Source organism: Mastigoproctus giganteus, chromosome 6 (assembly GCF_048544385.1).
Source record: "Mastigoproctus giganteus isolate SK-2022 chromosome 6, ASM4854438v1, whole genome shotgun sequence".
Taxonomy (NCBI): domain Eukaryota; kingdom Metazoa; phylum Arthropoda; class Arachnida; order Uropygi; family Thelyphonidae; genus Mastigoproctus; species Mastigoproctus giganteus.
The window spans coordinates 64,843,945-64,869,965 of NC_143580.1; the positions used below are offsets into that span (position 1 = coordinate 64,843,945).

A 26,021-nucleotide genomic window follows, 5' to 3' on the forward strand; every position below is an offset into this window, starting at 1 on the left:
GGGCGAGAAGGATCACACTGTGAAAAGTGTTTCTCTGTTTTGTAATCCCACACTGGCCAGACCAGCTGCAGCCGGTATCAGCTAATCGCACATCATGCCGCCTGGGTGCATGACATCAGCATAGGAGAGGCTTCCTACTAGGCCCCCTACTGCTGTCGAGATTGGGGCCATGCTGGAACAACACTCTTCATGCACTCAACACAACTGCACACTTACACAAGAGACTTTTTCCTTCTTTAACATATTTAGGGCAGACTGGAATAACACCCTGCACAGCTTTCACTCACACATTCGCCATCTTACATTCATCGTTATTCAGAGACAGGATGCAGGTGCCGCCTAAATATGACTTCCTAGACAGTCACTTTTTTTTTATATATAAGATTCACTCAGTCACCGCACATAGTTCGCAGAGGTGACCATGGCATTCACTCTCATTTACACAACTCAATGTCCAATTCAATCCCTATGATGTTGGTTGGGATTTTCCTTTTTAATCTACGTTTTAATCCTCTTCTGACGACTTCAAGGTCTAGTGACAACGTGGCAGCAGCAACGTGACAACGTGCAAGTGTACTGACTGTACAGCATGGCTTGTTATTGTCATTAGAATGATACGCTGGATGGATCCTAGTTTTGTTCTAATATTGGTTAGAGCAGCCCTAGGGAACCAAATGCAAGCACCATAATTAATAACTGGGAGGAATGTTGTCTTATAAATAAGAGCAAGGGAAGCCCCATGCCCTTATTTAATTACCAAAAAGTAGTGCTGTCTTTTCCACAATGAAATGTCTGTTCACATTCTACTACCAATAGAAATAAATCGACGTAGAAAATGGCCAAACGTGTTTAATAAAAGTCCATCTTGCTATTCGAAGATTTAGCTGTTTTACAATTTAAATGGATTGACGTAATTTGAAGCCTCTAGTGTGCAAAGTTGCAATTAAAAGAAACAAAGCTAACAGAAATTTGGCTTGGTTTACTTATGCAGTACTTGTACAGGATGGGAAAAACCTTAAAGAAATGCATTTAAAAATTTTTACAAGAAAGCTGGAGAATATTTTTAATGAAAACCAGATGTTTCTAAATAATTTTCTTTAATTTTTAAACTGTCCATGATTTCCCTTCAACAGTGGCTTATTTAATAATTATTGACAATTGTTAAATATGAACTTATTTTTATTAATTTTTCGTGCTAAATGAAACAGATTAAAAAGAACTTCATTGTTCTTTGACTTGAAAACATCTGATCAAAACAGAGTTCACTTACCGTTAATTTTTCTCCACGTTAGCCTTGGTGTAGGATAACCTCTGACCTTACAATCTAATGACACTCTTGTACCAAGGCCTACTGAAGTATCTTGCGGTTCTTTTAGCCACTTGGGGGGTGCTAATAAAATAAGGAAATGAGAGTCATACACAAACACTAATAAAGAACAATTACAAGTTTCATATTTCACAGAGAGATTACATTAATTAGAGTGGCAATGTTAGAGGGCGCTGTTTTGTCCAATAAGTGACGATGGCTGCCTTGAAGGAAGTCGTCTAGATGTGGGGATGCTGACAGAGAAAAATAATTTATATTGTTCATACAAATTCATACTTTAATTTGTCAGAATATAACTTATATAACGACCTTCCAGGATAACCTTTCAAAATCCCTGGGGGGGGGGGGCGGTTTGCCAATGAGCTAAAATGTTTCTCTCCATAGAGCCAAACTGATGTGTTCTGGGTGCACCATTTCAGTCGCTGGATTGTTTGAATCCTTTACCACTAGATGACACGTGACCTATTGATAATTCTTCGACAGAAGGTAAATGGATTTAGATTTGCGTTCGAAAAGACATATTATACTAATGATGGCATAAAAGGGCTATCGAATTAAAGAATATTATCAGGTAAATGTACTTTGGCTGATCATGTGCCTTCCCAACTTGTTTAAATGAAAAAACTGGCTCAGTCATTTCGGCATCGCGGACTAGTTTGTGGGGAGAGCAAAATAATTTTCCGTCTTCTTGATCTTCCACTTAATATTTTCGCCCACCTGTCGTTCTCCATTCTATGGATTTTCCCATTCTTTTTTCCTATTATATTTCCACTCATTAGACTGTAATTCCGTACTTTTAATTTTGTCTCAATGTTTCGTTCTCCATCCTATGTTTTTCCCATTCTTTCATGATCCACTGTAAGTGGATCATCAAAGAATGAGAAATATAGGTCTTATTATATACATTTTCAACTTCGGCATCCTCATTAATATTTGGATTCATCCAAATTTCATTATTCAACCCTCTGAATATTCTACACGCTTTTAATGCTTGTTCCTCTACTTCTTGAGTTATTCCTAAGCTATTTATTTGTATTAATGGATAATTAATACTTCGTTACTTTCTTGATCTCCATTACGTGTTAGATATTTACAAAATATAAATTTGGACTTGGTCTATTGTGGATTCTTACAATCATTGCTAATTGGGGACACTTGCAAGTGGAAAATGGTGATGGGGCTGATATTTAGGTCTCGTTTGTGAATACGGCTAAGTTCGATTGTTTGGTGACATTTAATGCAGCAGAATGCAAGGACATTCTGCTGCATTAAATATCACCAAACAATCGACATGGAGAATATAAATTCCAAAATAACTAAATCAATTGGTGGGGTTGAATTAGCATTAGTAAAGACATACTGTATGATCCAAGGAAGCAAGCTTATAGAGTATCAGCCAAAAAAAAAAAAAAAAAAAACACCACCCTTCCATTTCACCCATCCTGTAACTCCAAATGTTTGTCTAGTTCAGCCTTAAATTTATTTAAGCTATCAACTTCCATAACTACAGATGGAAGTCTGTTCCAGCAATCATCACCTAGACGCTGGCTAAAGGCAAACTTCCGCACAACTGCCTTTCCTCAATTTGAATCTATGCCCCCTCAGGTTCTTAATCTGAGCAAACGGAAGTATCCCATCAGCATTGAGCCTGCTCAAACCATCCAAGGCCTTGTACATCTCAATCATATCACCTCGCAGGTGCCTAGTCTCCAGATGCTGCAACTTACAGAATTTAATCGGCTCCCTCTCACCAATCTTTTTTGCCCTTCTCTGTACTCGTTCTAGCAACTCTACATCCTTCCTAAAATGAGGCCTCCAGGCATGAACGCAATACTCAAGGTGTGGCCTGACCATTGCCTTATACAAAGGTATAATCACCTCCTTGTCTCTGCTAGCGAAATTCCTATATATCATTAACAAAACTCCATGACTTGCTCAGAGAACTTCATATCCGACTGCAATTTTACCTCCCCCCCAAGTCTTTTTCACTCTCTACCTCCCTGAGTGTAGTACCACACAGTTGGTACGTTTCTCTTGGGTAATTGCTACCCTTATGCAGTACTTTGCATTAGTCAATATTAAACTTCAGTTGCCACTTTTCAGCCCATCTACCTAACTTTTTCTAGATCCTGTTGCAGTAGCATAGTGTCTTTACTGTCATTAACAACCCTGCCAACCTTTGTATCATCTGAAACTTAGACATTAAGCTTGATATACCTTCATCAATATCATTGATAAATATACAAAACAAGAATGGGCCCAGCACAAAACCCTGGGGAACTTCACTAATAACATTAGTCCACGTAAAGCAGTGTCCATTTATTACCACTATCTGCCGCCTAACACTCAACCATCCCTTTATCCATTGTCCCTTATCCCTTAATGTCATACCGCTCCAATTTGTAAAGCAGTCTTCCATGTGCAACAGTATCAAAAGCTTTCCTGAAATCCAAGTATATGATATCAAAATTATTTTTTGCATCCTATTCTTTTGTGACCACATTGTAATATCCAATCAAATTGGTCAGACAAGACTTCCCCTTAACAACCCCATACTGCAGTCTTGTCTAGGTGATCCTGCATCACTTCTTTAACCAGTGACTCCATTATTTTCCGCGGAACAGAAGTTAAACTAACAGGCCTATAATTATTTGTGTCACCCTTTGAACCCCCTTTGTGAATTGGGGATACATTTGCGCATCTCCAGTCCACGAGGACCTCGCCTGAATCTAAGGACGCTGTCACAATTGTGGCAAAGGGCTTGCTTACTTCCTTTGCCACGACCTTTAATATAACTGGCCAGATCTCATCCACCCCAGATGCATTTGTTATGTTTAACTTCAACAATTTCTCTTCCACATTGCTCTCAGTTATTATAAAATAATTTAACTCCTTGTTAGAGTTTAATGAACATCTGGCCCTCTCCTCCTTGAATAACTCCTGATGTTTGAATGTAGATGCAAAATACTCATTTAGTTCGGCAGCTATCTGACAATGATCATCTACAGTCGAACCATCGATATCAAGTGGACCAATCTGATTCATCCCCTTCCTTATAGAGTTTACATAAGTAAAGAAGTCTGTTGTTTTTCTTTGCATCCTTGGCCAAGGATTTCTCGTAACCAGCTTTCGGTTGCCTAACCTCCTTTGTGACTTGATTACAGACTAGCTTATATCTGCCATAGGCTTCTGTATCACCTGCTAATTTATATGCATCCCACGCATTTTTCTTCTCTGGCCGGAGCCTCATTAGTTCATCAGACATCCACTTAGGCCTAAATCTTGAACAGTATTTCTTAGTTGGTATGAAAAGACTAGTAGCTTCCAAGATTAATTCCTTGAATGCTTCTCATTTAGAATTCACTGTTTTTAAATCATCAGTTGATCCCACTGTATAGAATTTAAAAACTGTCTGAGACCACTGTAGTCACCTTTACGAGAACAAAAACCCTTCCCTTTACCCTTATTGGTAGTTACATCTTTAAGTAAATCCCACTTCAGCACACTGTGATCACTGCCACCTAGTGGTTCCTTTATCAGCAAATTCCTAATGCATGAGTCATCACTGCTGATAATCAGATCAAGAGTATTACTCCCTCTAGTTGCCCCTCGAACATGTTGCTGTAAAAAACAATCCTCCAATAAACCTACAAAAGTCTTGCTAGTGTGCGAGTGACCAATCCACGAGTTCCAGTCAATATCTGGGAAGTTAAAATCCCCCATTATAAGACACTCTGATTTACTGGCCCACTCTATTTCTCTTTATAATTGTTAATTGTACTCATGAGAGTTATTAGTCCTATAACAAACTCCTACCCTCATTTTTGCTTTCTCAGTGCTTATGTCACACAAAACTGATTCAACATTGCACTGTCCATTCATGTCAACTGGATGCACTTCTTTAGATTTTATGTTTTTTAACTAACAGCACGACCCCTCCTCCCTTTCTGTACACATTGTACTCCCTAAATTCCAATTCTGCACCGCTTATGTCTGTGTGACACCATGTCTCTGATATCCCAACAATATCTGCCTTTGATGTATTGATCAGCACTTCAAATTAATCAAATTTATTTACTATACTTCTAGCACTGGTATACATACAAGTATGCATGCACCTGTTCTTACTCTTAGTTACCTTAACACAGTCCATGATGTATTTACTTATTCCATGATGACCCTCAGCAGCTCTTGAAATCCCCAGCAGGCTGCTGCTCATTACAATAGAAGCAGTGCAAGAATCGCTTTCGCCTCTGCGGCTACTGCTAATCAATTAGTATGTGAATCCGCCCCCCCCCCATAAGCTAGCAGTTTTTCAACGCACCTAACATTGCCTCGATAGCATCAGCAAATATTCTTGCACCCTTTCTATTTAAGTGTATCCCATCCTTGTAGAAACAATCTCTTCTGTTAGCAAGCACAGACCACGCTGGAAAAAAATTCTACCCCTTGAGCCTTTCACAATCTTTCCAGGGCCGAATTGATTGACAAGGCTCTCATCATATACTCCCTCCTATCGTGTCTGGGCAGATTTGCAGACACTTTCAAATTCAACTCTAGCTCGAGAATTTTTCAACGTTGACCTGTACTTGTTAATTAAATCTGCAGATCTCTTACTGTTAAGGTCATTAGTGTCAACATGTACAACCAATTTGAATTGAAATTAATTAAAAACAACAGAGGAAGAAAGGGATCTGGGAGTTACGATATGGACAAAATAGTTTTCTGAGCAGTGCAAACAGGCAGCCAGGAAGGCCCCATGGTATCCTGTCGATTTATTGAACAAAATATTTTGGAGAGATAGGAAGGTCATAATCCTACTGTATGAAGCAATTGTAAGACCCAATTTTGAATACTGTATAAGTATGGAGGCTTTATATCAAAAAAAAGACATTGAGCTTCTTGAAAGAGTTCACAGACGGGCAACTCGCATGGTGAGATAGGCAAAAGTGCGACTGTACGAGGAAAGATTTAGATTATGTGGGCTACAGAACTTAGCAACTTAGAGGGGTCATGACTGGGGTTTATAAGGTTCTGGGACGGAGTAAGTAAAATGAATGAAGACGGAATTTTCACTGTTATAAAGAATTTCAGAAAGGCCATAAATTCAAATTGCAGGAGAAGGGGTTTAGACTAGCCAGCGGGTCGTTGATTATTGAAACAAGTTGCCTTCGGAGGTAGTTGAGGCTGACAGTTTTAAGAAATTCAAAGGTCAAGTGGACAGTTGCCTACATGATGGGGGGGAGCGCAATTTATTTTCTTATCGCTGCAAAAACCTGTGGCTTTTATATGACTAAATACATTCAAATTCTATGTCCTCACCTTCTTGCTGGTGAGACTTAACAATCCCAGGTATATTTCCCATGTGCCAAGTACTATGCTAGTGGCAACTATCTTGTATATGAACCAACGTATCCTGAAGTTGATGTGGCGTATCGACACTCTCATAGAAAAACGATCAATCCTCTGTGACACTGAGCAATACTAGATAAGGCTATCATCGCAAGCTACCAAGGCATGCTATGTTATTGTAGATATGCCATATGTACATCATATCTTATAACTTCGTTTCGTACAATGTGTTCCCCATCCCCAGAATAACCTTTACCTCATCTACATCAATGCATCACACGAAACGAGTTATCTGCGAAAAGCAAAACCTTCCACATTAATATGATAAAGATGGTTTCGTTTCTAATCTCCAAAACCTCGATTTCTGTGTACAGTTATAAATTGGCTTCCATCAAATTTTTCAGCTTCATTTCATTAATTTTCCTTCTGAAGACATGCAATAATTGAGTTCTACTGCATCTTCATATAAAATAACGTTGACTTGCTAGCGTCTTACTTTTCATCAAGTATGATATGAAGTCGTCGATTCATTTATTCCCGCTGAATGCCTCCCTCGTTTTAGGGAAAAAAAGAAATTAAAAGAACCTTTCATGTCCTGTTTTAATTTTGGGGATAGCTAAAAGTCGCATGATTCCAAATCAGTCGGAAAAGAGAATTCATGGTCGAAAGGTGGTGGTTGTAAAACTCGTTGGCAATCTTTTCGATACTATTATGCGTTCAGGAGTAAGATCATAGACCAAACTTCCTGATCAAACTCAGGATATTAACCGTAGACTGTACACAAAAGACATCAGTCAGGTTACTTAATGACCCTTTTCTTAAAAGCGCTAACCACTGTTACCATGGGAGACAAAATTTGCAAATAACTATATTATTTGCATCAGCCAGGTGATCATCCAGGTGATATAGAGCTCAACAATACGGTAACCATTAAAAGGAAGTGACCTCACAGTCCTCTGAAGAATTAGAAAGAAGTTGCCATTGTTAAAAAGGTAAAAGGATGGGATCTTTAAAGTATGTCATGGCTGTAAATCCTTAATGTAGGAGCAAGTCCATCTCCATCATGTAACTCGGTGCTGGGAATAGTATTTACTAAAGCTAGTCGGTGTATTTGAGAAGTTTGTAAAGTGTGGGTTGTGTTGAGATGTTTGCAACAAGGAAGCAATTTTCTTAAATGCCAAAATTGTTTTCTTCGTTATCCTTTTCTTATCATTTTTGACAACATAGAGAACGAAATACCCAAAAAAGTAATAAAATAATAATAATACTAAATTAAAAAGAGGGAAAAAAATAAAACAAAAGGAAAAGTGCTGCTCCTGATTCCCAACATTGCCACGAGGATGCGGGTCGTATGTCACAATGATTGTAGAAAAATCAAAAAAAAAAAAAAATAAATAAAAATAAATTCTGCATACCACCAGGGCCTAGTACACAGCAACAGTGCTAATATCTCTAAGGAGATCCCCTCCACCCCCCAAAAAAAAATAAACAAACAAAGAATCAGGGCGAGAACGAGTGCAAGAACAGTTAAAGTATCACTAGCTGCAGATTTGAATTTGAGGGTTGTACACAGATTATTTGGGTGGATTACATATCTCTGGTAGGAGTCCAAAGATTCTCAAAGATATATAATAGTGCAATTTTAGTGTTCTCTTATGCTGTATATTGCTATGATTAAGCAAACTGAAACAAGTTCTTGGACTGAGAGGTAACGTAGAGGGCCTGATTTTGCTAAACAGATTCATTTAAAACCATTGAGAATTTAAGATGTTAATTAACGATTTAAGAGGAGAGCTTTCCTTGTAGAAAATGCACTTTTGGACTTTGAGTACAGTGAAATTTTTCTGATTCTGGGTAATGCATTGTTCGCATTTCTAAGTATGCCATAACCGAAGTAGTTCCTTCCAGCATCTTTTCATTTTAATTTTGGGATTAACTTCATTACTGATGACGATTCCCAGGATGCTAGACGGAAGGCCTTCACGAAGGTGGTAATAGACGCCTTTAAAAAGGTGACATATAGCTCTAACGGGGAGAACCAGTTAGAATCTGTAAAGCAATAGTCCAGACAGTGTGGTGAGGCGTAGTCATTGCAAACAAGTAGCTTTATTGAATTGAGTTGGGTGTAACTTGTGAGATTTCGTAACGATGAAATATCAGGGCTCAGCCTCAATAGGTAGCTAGGAGAATATAGACAGCTTTATTAAGGAGAGTCAGGGCCTTAAAATTAAGATCCTAGTACTGTTTAGATACCCGAATCAGTTGGGCATCGATTAAGGTTTTGCGAAATGTAAATAAGATGCTGGTTGAAAATTAAAATATTGTCAAACACGACTCCAGCTGCCATGAATGCATATATATCATTAAGAAAATATAGCACGAGGAGCATGTAGAGATGGATGAATACAGAGCTAGCCAGTTTAGGAAAGCAGAAAAGGATGGCATAGGACAGTAAAAAGAGAACAATGAGAAGTGCTAAAACCTATGACACATGGCAAGTATAGTGGAATCAGTACGCACGAGATGTCCTACATTATAGGAAATTTAACACTCCATTTTTGAAGGGTTGAAGACCTTTACTAACAATTGTAGATGATTATTTTTACAGTTCAGTTATTCAATTGGAGTACCAGTATCTGTTTTATCCATTTCAGAATCCGATTTCTTTTTGACTAATTGGAAAATAGTTCTCTTCAACAAATTAGGAATATTTTGTTTATTAGTTGGCAGGCTTTGTAATGATGGATTCTTCCCCCACCACATAATGCGGTTGCAATGTTACGGAGAAGAAATACATAATTCTCTTTCCCAATTAGAGACGCCACCCAATTCAAATAATGGACGATACGTTGGCACTGTTAATACGAGCGAGCAGAGTAGCACGGAAGAGAGTTAATGAACGGAGCCCACGTGCTACGTGTCTGCCCTTAATGTAACGATAAAATAAAAATAATAACGCAAACAGTAGGTCTCAATTCATATAATGGACGCCAGTATTTTATGAATTCATCAACTTGTTTTCGACGATGACCTACAAAAAGCATTGCAGACGTATTCATGGAGCTAGACTAGGGTGGAGATGAGACACAGACCCAAATTTGTCGAAGGCTTCCTTTTTCTTTCACAAACAATCAATTATGTTTGCCGAAATATAAGGCACGTTGTCAAATTATACAGATAGTTGGCGATCATACATTTCCGACGACGAATAAATCTTATTTAAAAGCTTCACGCGCATTAGATTCCACATTACCATGGTAACCGAACTGGCTAGCGAGCGGAATTAATAAGGAATTTATTAGTTCATTGAGCGAAGTTATTATCGATCGCTTTTTTGGCAACGACGCTGCCACTGACTCTCGTTATTAAGAACTGATTTTTAGTGCAAGTGCTAAATGTGAATGTCGAGCTTTCAAAAAGATAGAAGGCAGGAAAATCAAAGTAAGATTTACGACGCGCATGTCAAGGGTTTTGAATTTGTTGCATTTCTAAAAATTTCGTCGTCTGCCATGCTAAAAATTTCGTCGTCTGCCAATCGAAAGAAATATTAGGCTTAAGTAGTGAACGCGTATTGTTTGGCAACTAAATCCAAAAAAATAACCCCTTTTTAAGAATTTTGCAGCTTATAATTACACAAATAATATCGAAATGTAAATTTTAGGAATTATTTCAATTGCTGTTACGCGTGTAGCTGTCAAAGTACTGAAGAATCGTATTATTCGGCTAACTCAATCGTGAATTGCAATTACAGTCTTGCTGTCCATAAAATGCATTACCTTCATTCTTTTGTGCACTCCTAGCGATACAGATAACATCTTTCCATCCCATTTCTCCATTCGTGAAATGGGAGGTTTATTATCTGTTTGCGTTTGAGGTGTTTAAAGGGAATCCTACTTTTATGAGCAATGGTGCGCGCCTATTCTGTTCTGCAAGGAAGCCCCCGTGCGACACTGCTGCAACTCCTGACAATACATGCAGCAGCAGCATCTCGGACCCAAAACATCTCCAGATTAATCCGATCACGTGATTTTCTCTTCACTTCGTGATTTTGGCTAGTTGCCAAAAAACATATACAGGGGCGTGACCATGCCGCTATACGGATGCTAGCACCGGTGTTACTGGGGTTTGTCTCGCATTTTACAGACGGGAAGTAAGTCGTTATGCAATTAAATTCTCGCGCTTAACTTCCATTTAAACGTAACTTCCACTTCATTAACTCACAGGACGGGGCGTTGTGATCATTGCTTGGACCAAGATTAGTGTCGCCATTTATAGCATTGTACCAGCACCTAAAAAAAAGAAAGACACTTTGATCTTAATTCTTGCTAATCATAGGGTTCGATGAGATTGAAAGACACGTAAGCCAATATACCTGACTCCTACTTGGAAGGACATCGTAGAATACGATAAGTAATAGAGATACATCAGAAATATCATTTGTGTAGAAGGAAATTGGTTTTCCGTTTCTTAATTTCAAAAGCGTGACGTCACATCAGCCAAACGACAAATATTTTTGAATTAAATCCATTTTAATTGGAGGTTGCACTAAAAACGGGAAATACTTCACGCTGTTCCTGCACGAATTACTCACGTTGTGCATAAAATTATGGGTAGAGTTCTCCCTCATAGCGAGCATTAAATTTAAATTCTTATACAAATGAAGAAACAATCCAGTAGGAAATGGAGAAACCCGAGAAAAGGAAAGAAAAAAGACCAATGCCTGCCATTTTTCTGTTTTTCGGTCTTGGAATTAAATTAATGAATAAAAAATAAATTCTGAATTACATTTACTCCCTGGAAAGAGCGCTCATTTATTATTCAGGAAATTGAGTCGCGTATAAATAAATAATGGCGATCCGTACAGTACAGGCGCAACATTGTACCGCTATTTACGTCACTGTTGTTCGCACGAGTTTGGAAACAAAAGGAAACAAACGATAGATGTCGTGCTTTGGTTTGAAAGAATGTTATTAAAATATGATCCCTGGTGTGCAGTTAGGAGTATCTAAGAAGAAAGGTTGCTGTAGTTTGGTGTATAAAAGAACATAATCCAGATGTTTTAGTTTTCAGTAGAGGTGGTATGATCTGGGTAGCAGTTTCAGAAATTTTCATCAACGTGTCAATGGGGAATTCGCCTTTAAAGGACCAGTTGGTGCAACATTTATGGATGTTTCTTCTTTAGCAAATGGCGTCCATTCCAAATACAATCTGTTCTTCTACAGCCCCAACTGAAGAAGAGGTTCAAATTGGAAAAGCTGAAGAAACCACTGTACTAATAAGGGGATCCAAATAAGTTACATTATGTTATTAAATTGCTTATTTATAGTTGTAAAAGTACATAACAATTTCTCTTTTAATGATGTAGTTCAGTGTGTTGGGTTGTTAAGCACAGAACACGATCTTTTTAAATTGTAAAAAGAAAGAAAGCGTTCTATTTCTATTTGGCGATAATAATCAAACTCAAACAAATCTGTTTCAATGAATAAAAATCCAATATTTCCAAGAAAACTGAAACATTAATCGAGACCGACTAACTCGGCCACGGTTAAAAAAGTTAATTTCTCCCTTCTTGAGGGCATTTGAACCCAGGAAAATCAGCAATTGAAACTGCTGTACTATCTGTTAGGATGGGAGTAATTTATGGCTGCTTGTAATTTCCTCTTATAAAAGTAATTTCTTGAAAGGACGGATGAATAGGTTACAATTTGGACTCGCCTTCTGTGATCATCCAAGAGTATAAAGGGAAACTTATTTTATTTGAGCAACCTGATTTTAGCCAACCACCAGCCTTTAGAACTTCCCAAACCCTAAAGATTTTATTTCTGCTATAATGCAATGAATTCTTGTGAATAAAGGACTCATGAATTCTTCATCAGGAAGATTTGAATGGCCAAAATTCCTCTCAGTGCTTATAAGTGTATATTTGGTTGATACTGATTACGCAGCTGTTCATCTCCACGTTATAAACCAATAGAAAGAGAGAAAATACCTCTTACAGGAACTGCTATAATGCTGGAAGCACATAAAGGAAGGAATAATCCAGATTTCTGATTTAAGGCACGGGAAAGAATCAATGTTAATTCAGTCCGGATTCTCACCGAACTCGACAGTTGAAAGTAAGCTTGGATCAAGAAAGAAACACAAAAATGAAACTACGGGAGCTACAAAAGAGTGGGATGGGGGGGGAGGGTGGTTGACCCAAAAGGAGACTTAATGTGCAGGCCCTGAGATGACGTGAACTCAACTATCCGTAACAAACGTGAGTAGCTAACACAGTATTAGCAAAAATATTTTCTTCCTGTGTTCTTGGATCGTAGCCAAGAACTGGACGGCGAGCTAAGGAAAGAATCAATATTTAGGATATTCCTGGTGAGTATTAACCTCCCGAGCAGAAACTGTTCTGCAAATAAAGTAAATCCACTTTATTCCGTTCTGGTGACAAACGATACTACTGTATCAGTCTCGTGTAGGGCAGGAAATTGCACAATATTACTTGTTCATTCTCGAATGCCGCAAAATGCAGTGCCCTTACAGAATTTGAACGTAAATCTTTAAAACACCGAGGTAGTCTCCTGCTGCATGTCTAGTCCTTAATGCAACAATTAATTAAAATAACTTGAACTACGTCCTTTCCTTTCTTGGTGAATTATGATAAAATGGCCGACGTCTAGCTAATTGTATGCTCTATGAGTTAATTTGTCAACGGTTAGATCCGACGGACCTTAACTAGCACTTCAAGGACATTTTGTAATGGTCATGTCAGCATCGGCGATAATTTTCTTTTGTTCCTTATTTTGTTTGTGTTTTGTTTCTGCCTTGTTTGCCTTACGAAGTCGTTCAATTCACGTGACATTTTCCCGAGAAACCAAATCATTAACATTGACGAGATTATGTGCAACACACACAAATTCCCGTGGCACCACTAATTGGAATTGGAAAACAGGGAGGAGGTGGGAAATGTTCATAATTACGTGAATTTTTAAAATGAATGGTTTACTGGAAAGTTTATTATCATTGGTTTACAATGTACAATACAGTCATGACATTACATCAAGCAGCATCTTCTTGTGTCTACATAGAAATACCAATTGACCTTTTTTTCGATTATGTTATCTTTCAAATTCGTCAAGAACATAAACATTATGCTAGTCTTAAGTTTTAAACGATTGAAGAAAACTTTGGAAGCTTAGATGTTGCGAAAAATATAAGGATTTCCACATTATTACTGCTTTCCGCTAGCTCAAGGAGCTTAAATATACTGACGAAACAGAATACAGACTTGTATGCATCATTGGAAGGCACTGAGATGTCAGCGCCTTAGCCAATTGAAATCCGGGGTTAAATAACCTACTTTAGGCATGGCACTAGTAATGAACAAGACATTTCAATGCAGAACAACTTAACCTCCAAGTTAGACGGATGCTTCATTGAACCAATAACAGACTTCATGATGTTTAAAGTGTTTTCCAATTCCTGGCTTCTATAATATAATTAATGAGATGTATTCATATCCTCCATGCAGTTCTGACCATGGCTCATACGCACAGACCAAAGAGTCAACGTCAATGTTGTCGAGGCGACTTTATAGATGTCCAGGAATATCTTCCAGCACGTCATGAACAAATGAAAGAGACATGTGCACACAGAGTTAAGAGAAATGGTTTGAAAAGAATTAAACAATAATGACTGGAAAAAAAAAAATGTTATTTTATTTAAGGAAGTAATAAAAAATCATTTTCAGTCTCACTTGAGCAGTCCTGAACGTTAGTGATCTGCAGATAGGATAGGCTTTTAAAAATATTTTCAATCAGAGTTTATATTAGCAGAAAAGAACGATGAAGAAAGTAAAAAAAATCTGAAGGAAAAGGAGGGAGTGCAACACATAGAAAACGAGAGGATAAGAAATGTTATATCAAAAACCTAACCAAACATAAGTACTATTAAAGTTTGTACGCTGGAAAGAATCATTAGGCTTTGCGTGTTTCCTGGAGTTGAACAGTCCATTACCGCTTCAAGCGATTTCTGCAATGTCCACACTGCAGTGAGGATCTTTAAAGAAATTATAACCACTTCTAAGGAACGATGGACGGATGTTTCAAAACCTTTTAAACAAGGGCACTAACAGAAAAGTGTGTGTTGAAGATACCATTTGGAGTAAAGAAAATGTTCGAAAATGGGTTAAAGACCTGTATAGATAGCACTCAGATTAGATAACTGCACTTAAACTAGTGACTAGAATCTAATAACTTTTCCTGAGTTGAAGAGAACACTTGGAGAACAAAAAAAAAGTAATCTTTACAAGATAGCATGGGGCGATAAAAACGAAATTGCGGGCAGATTAAAAACACAATTTCAGACTGAATGGAAATTAATTGGATATAAGTGCTTTCGATAAGAATCAGAAGTTTAAATGAAACTTGTGTGCAGAAACAAAAAGATTAAGAAGTGGCGATAATGCTGAATGAAAAATAGTTACCGTTACCCAAGTTTGGCAACCCGTGGTACATCATAATATGTCCTCCTGTCCACTGCATTTAGAGTTGTGTACAGAAGCAACTGGTCTACATTACAATGATTTTGTTGTTGTTTGAACTCGTGGCGTTATGGGTAAATTTTGAACACCATTCTGGATTGCTGTATTACCTATCAATATTTCTGATTTTTTGAAGACAATGCAGAAACACATCTAAGCTGATAAATACTAAGAAGGAATTGAAAAGTATTTTTGGTTCAATACGATGTATAGATCTACACAATATGCACTTTCTTTCTATAAGAATTAAGATGGACGACATTATATTTAAATATAACCATTGTAAATCTATTTCTTAATGTTTTATATATACAGTGTTGTAGTCTAACAAAAAAAGAATCATAATTTTATAAAGAGTATATTCAACTTGGCATCTGCAAAGTCTGCAGATGCCAAGTTGAATATACTCTTTATAAAGCCTTTAGCTTCCCTGCAGACCACGAGTTTTCATACAGCTTCTTCGATGACGTCATTCTTGTCCTTCGAGGATCGATTAAGTCGAGTAGATAGTTTTCTTTTCCTTTTTTTTAGAAGGTTGATGCACATCTTAAAATAAAGTATAAAACCAGATTTCTCTCAAGAAGATTCGGTAAAATTTACTGGGATCAATTTCCAGTAGAATGTGAGTATGGTTCTTCCTGGACGTCATATTCGAATCTTAACTCTTGCAAGTACTTTCTACTTAAAGGATCAGGTTACAACAACAATCCATAAGTTATTTAAGGGTTATGAGTATGCATAAAGCACTCTTCATCGAAAATGAGGAATGCTTTATGCATGCTCTTTATGAGGATTTCACGAAGTTATATCTACAACAGTGGAGATCTTTGATTAATTATAAAAAGGTAGCAGGTGTTGCAAAGTCTAAACTTTACAACATTCTTTATATTCTTGTTTATACTCCAGCACGACCAACCACTAGGTCAGTGGAGTTTACAAAAAAACAATCGATACAAATTTTAATCGTATTTAGCAGTCACGGGCTTGAACCCCGGTCCACTCAAAGAGCGCGTGCTGCTGCACTCGCGCTCCTGACCACTCTGCTACGTCAGGCCAAAAGTTATAGATAAACTGCAGCTATTATCAGTCAACTGCAGAATGGAAGCCTCCTCAACGATTCATGTTGAAGGAAATGGACCATAATACACCACGCTGGTCCAGTGCGGGTTGGCAGATAGACTGTATTAGCAATCAGGGGCTTGAACCCCTGCCTACTCAAAGGGGGTGAGCTACTGCACTCTCACTCCTGACCACTCGGACTCGGCTATGGAGGCCAATAACAAGAAGGGAAAAAATATATCACCGAGAGTAAAATACAAATTATTTTCACAAGAAAATTTTGCTTCAGTTTCTCTCAAAAAAGTTTATAAAGGTCCATAAGATATCTCAACTAATGTTAGAACTTATCTACAGTAGCATTTTATATCTATTCCTAGATACCATGCATAGTGAGAAGGGAAGCGCAGTTTGTTTGTTTTTTGGTTTTTAGGAGCATTAGCAACTAAAGCCATATTGCTCCGGGGATATGCCGTGGTCATTCCCTGATCTTTCCGCATCCTCCGTATTTGGTGAGCACGGGCTCGAACCCCTGTCTCATCAAGAAGTGTGTGCTCTGCACTGCTGCTCTTGCCCACCTGGCTACGGAGGCGCAGTTTCGTATGCAACAACTCCGTTCTATTTCTAACATATAGATGTTAATCTACGCTTTCAATCAGTAGATACAAGAGTTATCGGTTAATCCCCACTAGAATTTGGACTGCAAGCACGTAGTGCCTTAATAGAAAAGTGTGACTGGCTACAATCCTTTTAGTCAGCAGTTCAACATTTAAGGAAGGAAAAACCGATACCTTCAAGGATTTATGTTTTCCAACTATTTAATCCTTAGAGTAGCATTAGGTGGAATTTAGTGCTAAATCGCCAACCCCCTCTACATGTACCATTGAACTTGGAAATTAATGTTCAGGGCAGACCAACTAGTAGGTTCCCCAAAAGAAACGAATAATACATGAAATTTATTGCGAATTTTATAATTCAGTATTATCATTATGCTAACAAACAGAAAATGACATCATTTATTAAAATATCTCCAAATACCTTTCCATGCATTGTGACAACGCTGTATATGTGCAAAGGAAACAAATGTGAAAGGAAGGATAACCTTAACATCGAAAAGATCCTGCGTCATGAAAGCAAGTCTTTTGGGGTCATCTAAAACTGCAAAGAAAACACTTCAATGGAGAGTTTAAATAAGGAAACAGCCTTACCATTAAGTAAACAGAATGGTCCCATCTAAGAAAACCATCGCTACGATGAAATGTTAAGACAAACATCGGGAGAAAACTATTGAAACTGCCTGCAAAACTCGAGCATTACGATGACAGACGTCAACAAAAAGTCTCTGTAACAGACGGAGACGACAAGACTAACCTAGGGAAATACGAAATAACATAGGCGCTTACCCTAACGGTGGAGACTGGATACCCAACTCCTGGAGACATTTTGAAAAGTTTTTGTATCGAAATTTCCAGATTATGTTTCAAGAAATGCTTTCAGTTAAAACATAATAGAATTGGTAGTTACTTTACTTGTAACTATTGCATTTCTTTATTGAATGAGACAACTGAATAGCTAGACTAGTACGGGCACGTAATACGTACCATGACTTGTTTATCCCTGTTGTAAAGCTTTTGGGACTCGTTGCACTGTAGAGTTCAGTTCCTTCTCTTCTAGTACACATATTTACAGCTTCCACAGATATGTTATACAAGATGCATTCAAAAAGGTTCGAGAAATATCTGGTCGGCGTCAGGACTTTGACCAATACCTTGCTATAGGAAGAGGCTGATGGAAGATGTTAACTAATACACTGGTCTTCTATGCAACAAAGAAAACGCTAAAGATGGTCACACAAAATGGCTTCTTCGATTGTTTAACAATTTCACAATTTCTGGGGAAAATGTGTTGCTGCGACTCCATTTATTCATAAAAATGTCCCTAAACTTTTTGAAGATGGTACTCACTTTCTATTCATGACTTGAAGTCGAAGGGATTGGGTACCAAACTTAATCTTTCTCTTAGCAGGAAATAAACATTAAGTTTTTGTTACCTACCGAATTTTCTTTTTGGATTCCCAAAAGAAACTGGACTTCAGAAATTTTTTGATGCTTCGTAATTCCTTCATCCTGCCAATATAGTGGACAAACAAAACAAATCGATGGCAGGCTTAGATGGGGCTGTTGCCAGATTCAACTTTCCCTCAACGACAAAGCTTTCCTTCTACACAGCTGATGAATTTGATTAACAAAAATAACCGAATGGGACAAGAAATTCCGACAGGGGTCATAGCTGAACTTTATCTAATAGAACCATTGGGACAACTTTCTGGGCAATGCAATAAAGAGAAGTGATCCTTATTGATTAATGTCGTATATTTCAACCATCCTCAAGAGCCCCGTAAATTAAGGGGCTTATTTCGCTGACGTGACAGAACAAGAACGGGGTCGAGAATAAAAACTTTTTTTTCAACTTCTGGCAAAATGCCAAAGGCAGATCCAATTTAGTTGATTACAGGACTGACAAGAACGAATTTGACCTCATGTAATGATCTACAGAACACCATTGAATAAAAGTGGCCAACTAACTATAAGCAATTTTCAGTTTGAATTCACTCTCACCCTATGTACATTTGCTAATTTTCAATAACTGGATGGTTCCGCATATATATATTTGACGATTCAAAACAATTACATCAGAAAGCTGTCCTTCCAGAAATGTCTTCTAAGATTTTATTAACAGGATTCTATGTAAAAAGCTATTTCGTAGAATACAGGAAGGAATCTTCATCAACGGAACAACGTATCCAATCGAAAATATTTAGTACTGCACCCAAATAACCAAGTCAGGTTCGTTTTCTCTTTCCAATAAGGATAAACTAAATTCACAAACGTGAAAGCAGGAAAAAACAGCCAGATACTAAACAAGATTAAAGTTAATATTATTATCCAAACCATTAAAAGTGCTTGTTTAACTCTAACTAAATCCCATTCGGTCCATTATGTAGATTGTACTACCTATATCATATGTAGTGGTAAAATGGGCAGTTTTGGAACAACCGTACTTATTTATGTATCATATAAATTACTGGGCAGAGACAACCCTATTTATGACCTGTACAGACTATTAATAATGTGTGGTCTGTGAAGTGGAAGATATAAATCGCTGTGGAAGAGAGTATTATGCGAGTACAATGGTTCTGTTTTTTTGAGCCGTGAAAAGAAATCTTCTAGCGTTTTTATTTCATGAAAATGTTACTGATCAGTGGACTTTTTAATTTGTATTTATCCCAAACACTTCAGTGTGAATGAAAGTCTCTGCAGCATAGTAAATGCTTACAGGTTAATTGGCTAATCATCTGTTAAGTAGAGCATGAAAATGAAGCATCAGATTGCTTTAGCTCGATATGAAACGTTAAAAAAATAGTTAACTTCCAGGCTGATGAAAATTCCACCAAGGATGGATGGCATTAATTCTCTCTCTGTTTACTACGCGCCCTAGCTTTGCTATCAGCAAACGTTGCGTAGACAGCATGCCTCCAGGGTTTAGGTGTGTGCTCTGAGATGGAAACTGGCACGCGAAACTAACATCGTATGGCCGAACTAACTATCGACGCCACTGTGGTGTTAGTCACAGAGAAACTCTTCACAGAAGTCAATGTTCGTGTTCGAACGATCATATTTTACCTGACAGGTGCTGGTCGCGTGGCTACACTTTGCACATTAACTGCCAACATTTCTTTTTCTTCCTGTTGACATCACGTCAGTTCTGGCGATGTTAATAAAAGCACAACTCATTAAGTTCGGGCCGGTGGTGAATCTGTACATCGCATTTTAGATTATTTTCAACAATCACCGGGGCAACCTAGTTGGAAATATATGTAATAGTATATTATAATAGGACTGAGTGATATTAGACTATGGAAGGGGATGTTAGAATACTGTTTCATTAAAAATTTACATTTAAAAGCCCAAACGGTGTAAAATTTCGGCGAATGGAGAGGGCTTAAATGCCCTAAATCCAACGTAATCAACGGATTTTGGGGGAAGGGACTATTCAGTCAAAAAAACCGACTGAATGATTTATCTTCAAATTCACAAATATTAAAATTTTCTCATTTTTCGAAAGAGGGATTATTTAGGGAGAGGATTCGTAGGTCCTCTCTATAGATAATCCTCCTAATTTGGCAAAGAAGGTACCTGAAGAGGAAATGAAATCCTTGGCAAAAAATAAGTTAACCAATAAGGGCTACTTCTTTTAATGATTAAAATATTTAGAAAATAATTTTAATCGATCAATCTTAGTTAAAAAGGTGAAGCTGAATACATGATGCCAACAATTTTACAGTTAGTGGTTTTAATAACTACAATATGAAAAATTCGATGCATTATTTGAATTAATGCTTCAATTTAGGTCTTTGTTAGTTTATTGAGAATATTTTGCACATCGATTAGCTAATTGATGGTCTGCACAAGTATGTCCACAGGCCGATTTGCATATTGTGTGCGATAAAAATTCCTCTGGTCTCAAACGGGATTTCGGACCAAGACTTCTCCACATGATGCAACGTTTCTTTATTGCACTGCAAAGTTTTATCTTTTTCTTTTTGGGCCTCCATGAACTGAAGGATCTGGTGCATCGTAGAATGGTGCACCAGGTCTACGCTATTGAGAACGACATTCTGGTCATCTACTGAAATAAAACGTCAGAGCCAGGCTCAATTACCTCGAATTCATGTGACACCACAACATACAGTAATATTCTTGTCTCGATCTTGTAAACTCCTTTGATCCTATATAGCCATTCTAATAAAATAAAAAGCCTCATTGTTTAATCCGAATCCATCACCGAGGAAATATAAAGAAAAATCTTCTCCGCTTTAGTAAATGTGCCCCGTCTTACTGAAGGGTATACCTTTCCTAAAAAAATGAAGAGGAGAAAAAAAAGGGCGTTTTCGGATAATTGTCACCTGCGTCTGCGTTCACAGAAAAAATGTGACAATAATAAGATTGTCGCCCTGCAAAGACTCTTGCTGAACCACGCACTTTCGTGTGGGTTCTGGGTAATCCAAGATACGACACTTGACTGTCTGCTGACGATTCCCAACGTACAATTTGGCCTTATTAGAAACTTTTTTTTTTATATAAGCAAGCTTTTTATCTGCAATGCTGGGGAAAGAGAAAGAAGAATTGGTCTTTATCCGATGTAGTCTACAGACAGACAACATTGATAGATTTATAATTATATATTCGAAATTAATTTGCCCTCACATGCTTTTAAACTCAATCAATATCCCTCTACTCTTTAAACTGTTCAAAAACATTTCAATCTTTATTATTGAATTCTTAAATTAAAATATCTAATATTCAATACTATATTTACCAAATCATATTAAAAAAACTACAGTTCGAATTATTTTTAATAAATAAATTTAACTGTAGTTAAATAGAAACAATCTGCTTCTAAAGTATTTAATCGTTTTTTTTTTCTTTAATTTTCATGGCAAATGTTAAGTGTAATTCTTCAACTTACCAAACACACTGAGTTCTGCAGTAAAACTATCTGATCCCGCGGAGTTACTGACTACACACGTATAATTCCCTGAACTGTGGTAATCAGTTGGGCCTATAGCTAGCACAGAAAAATCCTCATGAGTTTGTATTTTAATCCCTGAAGAATGAGCTAATGGTGATCCGTCCTTTCTCCATTGAAAGGTCAGAGGTCGACTAGAGGACGTAGCAACACAAAACGTTTTTATACTTTGTCCATCTGTAACGTTTTTCGGAAACGCAAAAGGTTGTATCTTCGGTTTTCCTAGAAGAAAAATGGTAATTGTTTTATGGATTTGAAAAAATGCGTTCATAAAATTCGTATTAAAAATTTGCGATGGTAACTCATTTTGCACTCGGAGTTCATGAAATTATCAGATACTTTTAAAAAACGGGGGGGAAATGCATCATCATTGAAAGTTGATCAGTCAAGTAATGAACCTTCAAGCTAGATTTGACTTTTTTCTAGAATTTTTTGATGGTAATGTAGGACAACAGGATAAAGGTGTTCCTTAACTGCACCTAAGAATAAAAGTGTTTGCTCTTTTACAAATACAGGAGGCTTTTCGCGATGTTGTCATGCGAGGGCTTACATGATGTGGGAATTTCCCTGACCTACATCCCATTGAGAAATGCGCAGCACCTAGCGGGAAGGCTATTTAAGAAAGCCAAAAATCTCCATCATAGACACTTGAAAGCAGTCATTCGTGAGGAATCAGGAAAAGGGCGATTAATAAGAACAAAGGGTTTTGCATCAAGTTTGGTAAAACAGCTTCAGAAAACATGACACGTTCCTAACAACCTTTTGAAAATAAATGCTTCAAAAGCGTAAAGTTCAGCAGGTAATGATTTCGATAAAGCACCACTTGTCTGTCAAACAGTTTCTGGTAAAGAAACTGTTGCAGATACATTTAAAGGGCGAAAGAGAAAATGTGGCTGTCCCTCTTTACTTGCCATTTACATCTTTGGAAAGAGGAAGTCTTTCCGAAGAGAAACTGCTCTTCAAGGATGTAGCTGAAGCTCCAAGAGATGTAAATAATTGTTTGCTCAAAACCAAAATATGACAGGATTCTAACAGAACCACAGTACAATACCGAGGATACTCGTGGTGAAATGCCCCCACAATGCGAGATCGATGCATCTAGTATAAAATTAGTGTGCCCATTACAAACTGAAGCAACTTCCTATCTGTAAGACTAATAGAATCTTAAGAAGGCTCTATTAATGCGCGATATACAGGCAACATGAACAGAAGAGCATCTATCCTAATGGACCATCTGGTTTCGTGTGATCTTTTGTGTCTAATAACATTACCGAATTTTGGTTTCATTCCAATTCGAATAATTAACGTTACTTGAAAAGCATGAAACTGATAGTTAATCCAATAATTCTAATACTGTACAGACAAATTCTTTGTAATTAATTCAAGGGATGATTTTTAAATTACACTTTCCTTACAATAAATTTTAAAAATTAATAAAACATTGGGTTTTTACTCATCTTTGAGTATTCTGACTTGATGGAGTATAACAACAATTGAAGAAGGTACATAATAATGCAAAATAAATGTTCAAAAGGAGTCCACAAAACGGGAATAGCTATTTTTCTGTTAATGATGCTAATTTCGCATAAGTGCAGTTGTTAATAGGAGTAAGTACAAAGAAAACGGACATTAACTAGAAATGTTCTTGATATTACCATTGTTGGATAAAAATAGATCAAAAGCTTCATTGCTGAGGTTCCAAAATTGCGCAGGACTTCCGTCCAGAAGTGTTAATGACTAGTTCGAAGTCTTGTGGGCTTCCTGCGGAGAGAAAATCTCTTCAAGGGAGTGCAATAAAGCACTTAATGGAGGAGTACTTGACAAGCTGTAAAGTACTGCTACAAATGGATACTTCAGAGTCCCATGCCAGCCGGGGTCATCCTAAAAGCTAACAGACGGAGTCCAAAGAGGTCGCTTTCTAAACCTTCGGGTAGTATTGAGTATATTTAAAGCATGCATAACTTTTTGGGAATATCACAATGTTTGGAGAATTGTAAAGTTGAATTTCATACCCGAGTTTGAAAAAATATCGTATGGACTGGTTAAGCCATTTCGACCTATAAGCCCCGATTATATCTTAAAATTCTTAAAAACGGTTTTCGATCGATTTATATGAGCCAGACCGTTAAACCTTGTCAACATTTAACAAATCCGTTTATGTTAGCTTTCTTTCCTATACAGTCCTCGGTTAGGACGGGTTCCATCATTGTCATGTGTTACAATTAAAGACTATTCTCTGTTTCTTTCCTTCGCAACTTTATGTTGAAGTAAATTTAGGTATTCGCAATGTTAAGATGGGTAATTTGATAGCCTGTATCAAATCTGTTACAATAAACGCCAAGAAGGCCTTTCCTCGATCTTAATCCAGCCCTGTATTTGGATCAGCATTCCCTGAGAGTAATTTTGGATATTTAGAATAGTTCTCACAACAAGACCTTTTAATTTATTTGCAGTGCTGCTTTAAGATACTAAGACGAATCCTTTTGTGGTGGTGGATCGGGTAAATGGAGGGGAAAAAAAAAAAAAAAAAAAAAAGTCTGTGTATAAGAACTGCCACAAATATTATATTAAAAACGCAAACCTCTCGAGTTCACATCTATATCCAAGACATGGACAGAGAAATAACTGGTTTCAAGGCATCTTAGCAATAATGCCACAATCCGGGAATGATGTTGTTTATCCTTTTAGCCGAACAGGAAATGGGTGCACTGAAATTTGAAAATGGTATAACACCAATTAATGGACGTGTATCGCCGTCATACCTACAATGGGTGGAAAAGACGCGAGTTCGAGTCCGTCGATGACGTAAGGAATTTATGGACTTTTTCACAAAGCGGTTGAGTTGGTCGGTCTCAGGCGAGGATAACATGGTTTTTTCTCCCGGAAACTCGGGTTTTTCGTCTAGCAAACAGAAAATCGACCACAGAACACATGCAATTTACAGGCAGTATACACTGAGCAATATGGCTTTAGTCGCTGATGCTCCTAAAACCCTACAACAGAAATGGACAATTATTTCCACTCAAGAGGGGTATTAAATTTTTTATTTTTTTTAGCAAAATATTGCATCCAAACATTCCACACAGGTCACCGGAACTAGTAGAATGGTCACTTGCACACTAGCAAGACTTTCTACAGCAGAATGTTCGAGAAGCAACCAGAGGGAATAACACTCTTGATCTGCTTATCAGCAGATGTTATTCTTGCATTAAGAATTCCAGATAAAGGAACCACTAGGAGGCAGTGACCACAGTGTAATGATATGAGATTTACTTAAAGATGTAACTACCATCAAGGGTAAAGGGAAGTGTTTTTGCTTTCGTAAAGGTGACTATGGTAGTCTCACACAGTTTTTAAAAACTCTATACAGTGGGGCCAACTGATGGTATTACCAACAGCAAATTCTAAATGGGAAGCATTCAAGGAATTAATCTTGGAACCTACTAAGCTTTTCATACCAACTAAGAAATACTGTTCAAGGTTTACGCCTAAATGTTCCTGCCATGAGACTCGTGGCAGAGATGAAATATGCGTGGGGTGCATATAAATAACAGGCGACACAGAAGTCTACGGTAGATAAAAGCTAGTCTATAATCAACTCACAAAGGAGGTTAAGCAAGCGAAGGCAGATTAAGATAAATCTTTGGCAAAGGATGCAAAGAAAAACAGCAAACATTCTTTACTTATATAAACTCTAGAATGAAGAGAATCAATCGAATTGGTCCACTTGACATCGATAGTTCGACTGTTGATGATTCTGCTCAGGTAGCTGACAAACTGAATGAGTATTTTGCATCTACATCCACACATGAGGAATTCTGTAGGGAAGTGGAGGCCAGAAGTTCATCAAACTGTAACAGGGAGCTAAATGATTTTGTAATAACTGAGTGGAAGAGAAGTTGTTGAAGTTAAACATGAGAAAGGTACCTGGGGTGGAGGAGATCTATCCAGTTATATTAAGGGAGGGAACAAAGGAAGTAACCAAACCCTTACTCAAAATTATGAAAGCATCATTAGATTCGGGGGAGGTCTCCACGGACTGGAGATGTGCAAATGTATCTCCAATTCACAAAGGGTGACACGAGTAATTACAGACCTGTTAGTTTAACTTCATTTCAGGGGAAAATAATGGAGTCAATGCTTCTTTAAACTGGTAAAAGAAGC

The 26,021-nt window shown here is 37.5% G+C and overlaps 1 protein-coding gene across 4 annotated transcripts in view; it reads right to left on the reverse strand.

Moving 5' to 3' along the window:
- Positions 1 to 26,021, reverse strand: part of LOC150084357 (cell adhesion molecule Dscam1-like) — a 144,231-nt gene that overhangs the window by 88,821 nt on the left and 29,389 nt on the right. For 2 of the 4 annotated variants that reach the window (XM_090375997.1, XM_090375998.1), the window contains exons 2-3: positions 21,798 to 22,079; positions 1,271 to 1,390 (exon numbers count right to left, since the gene is read on the reverse strand). The exons of the other annotated variants lie outside the window; for them this stretch is intronic. In XM_090375997.1, coding sequence (XP_090232123.1) covers positions 1,271 to 1,390; positions 21,798 to 22,079 — 402 coding nt within the window. The remainder of the gene's footprint in view (positions 1 to 1,270; positions 1,391 to 21,797; positions 22,080 to 26,021) is intronic. 4 annotated transcript variants of the gene reach the window in all.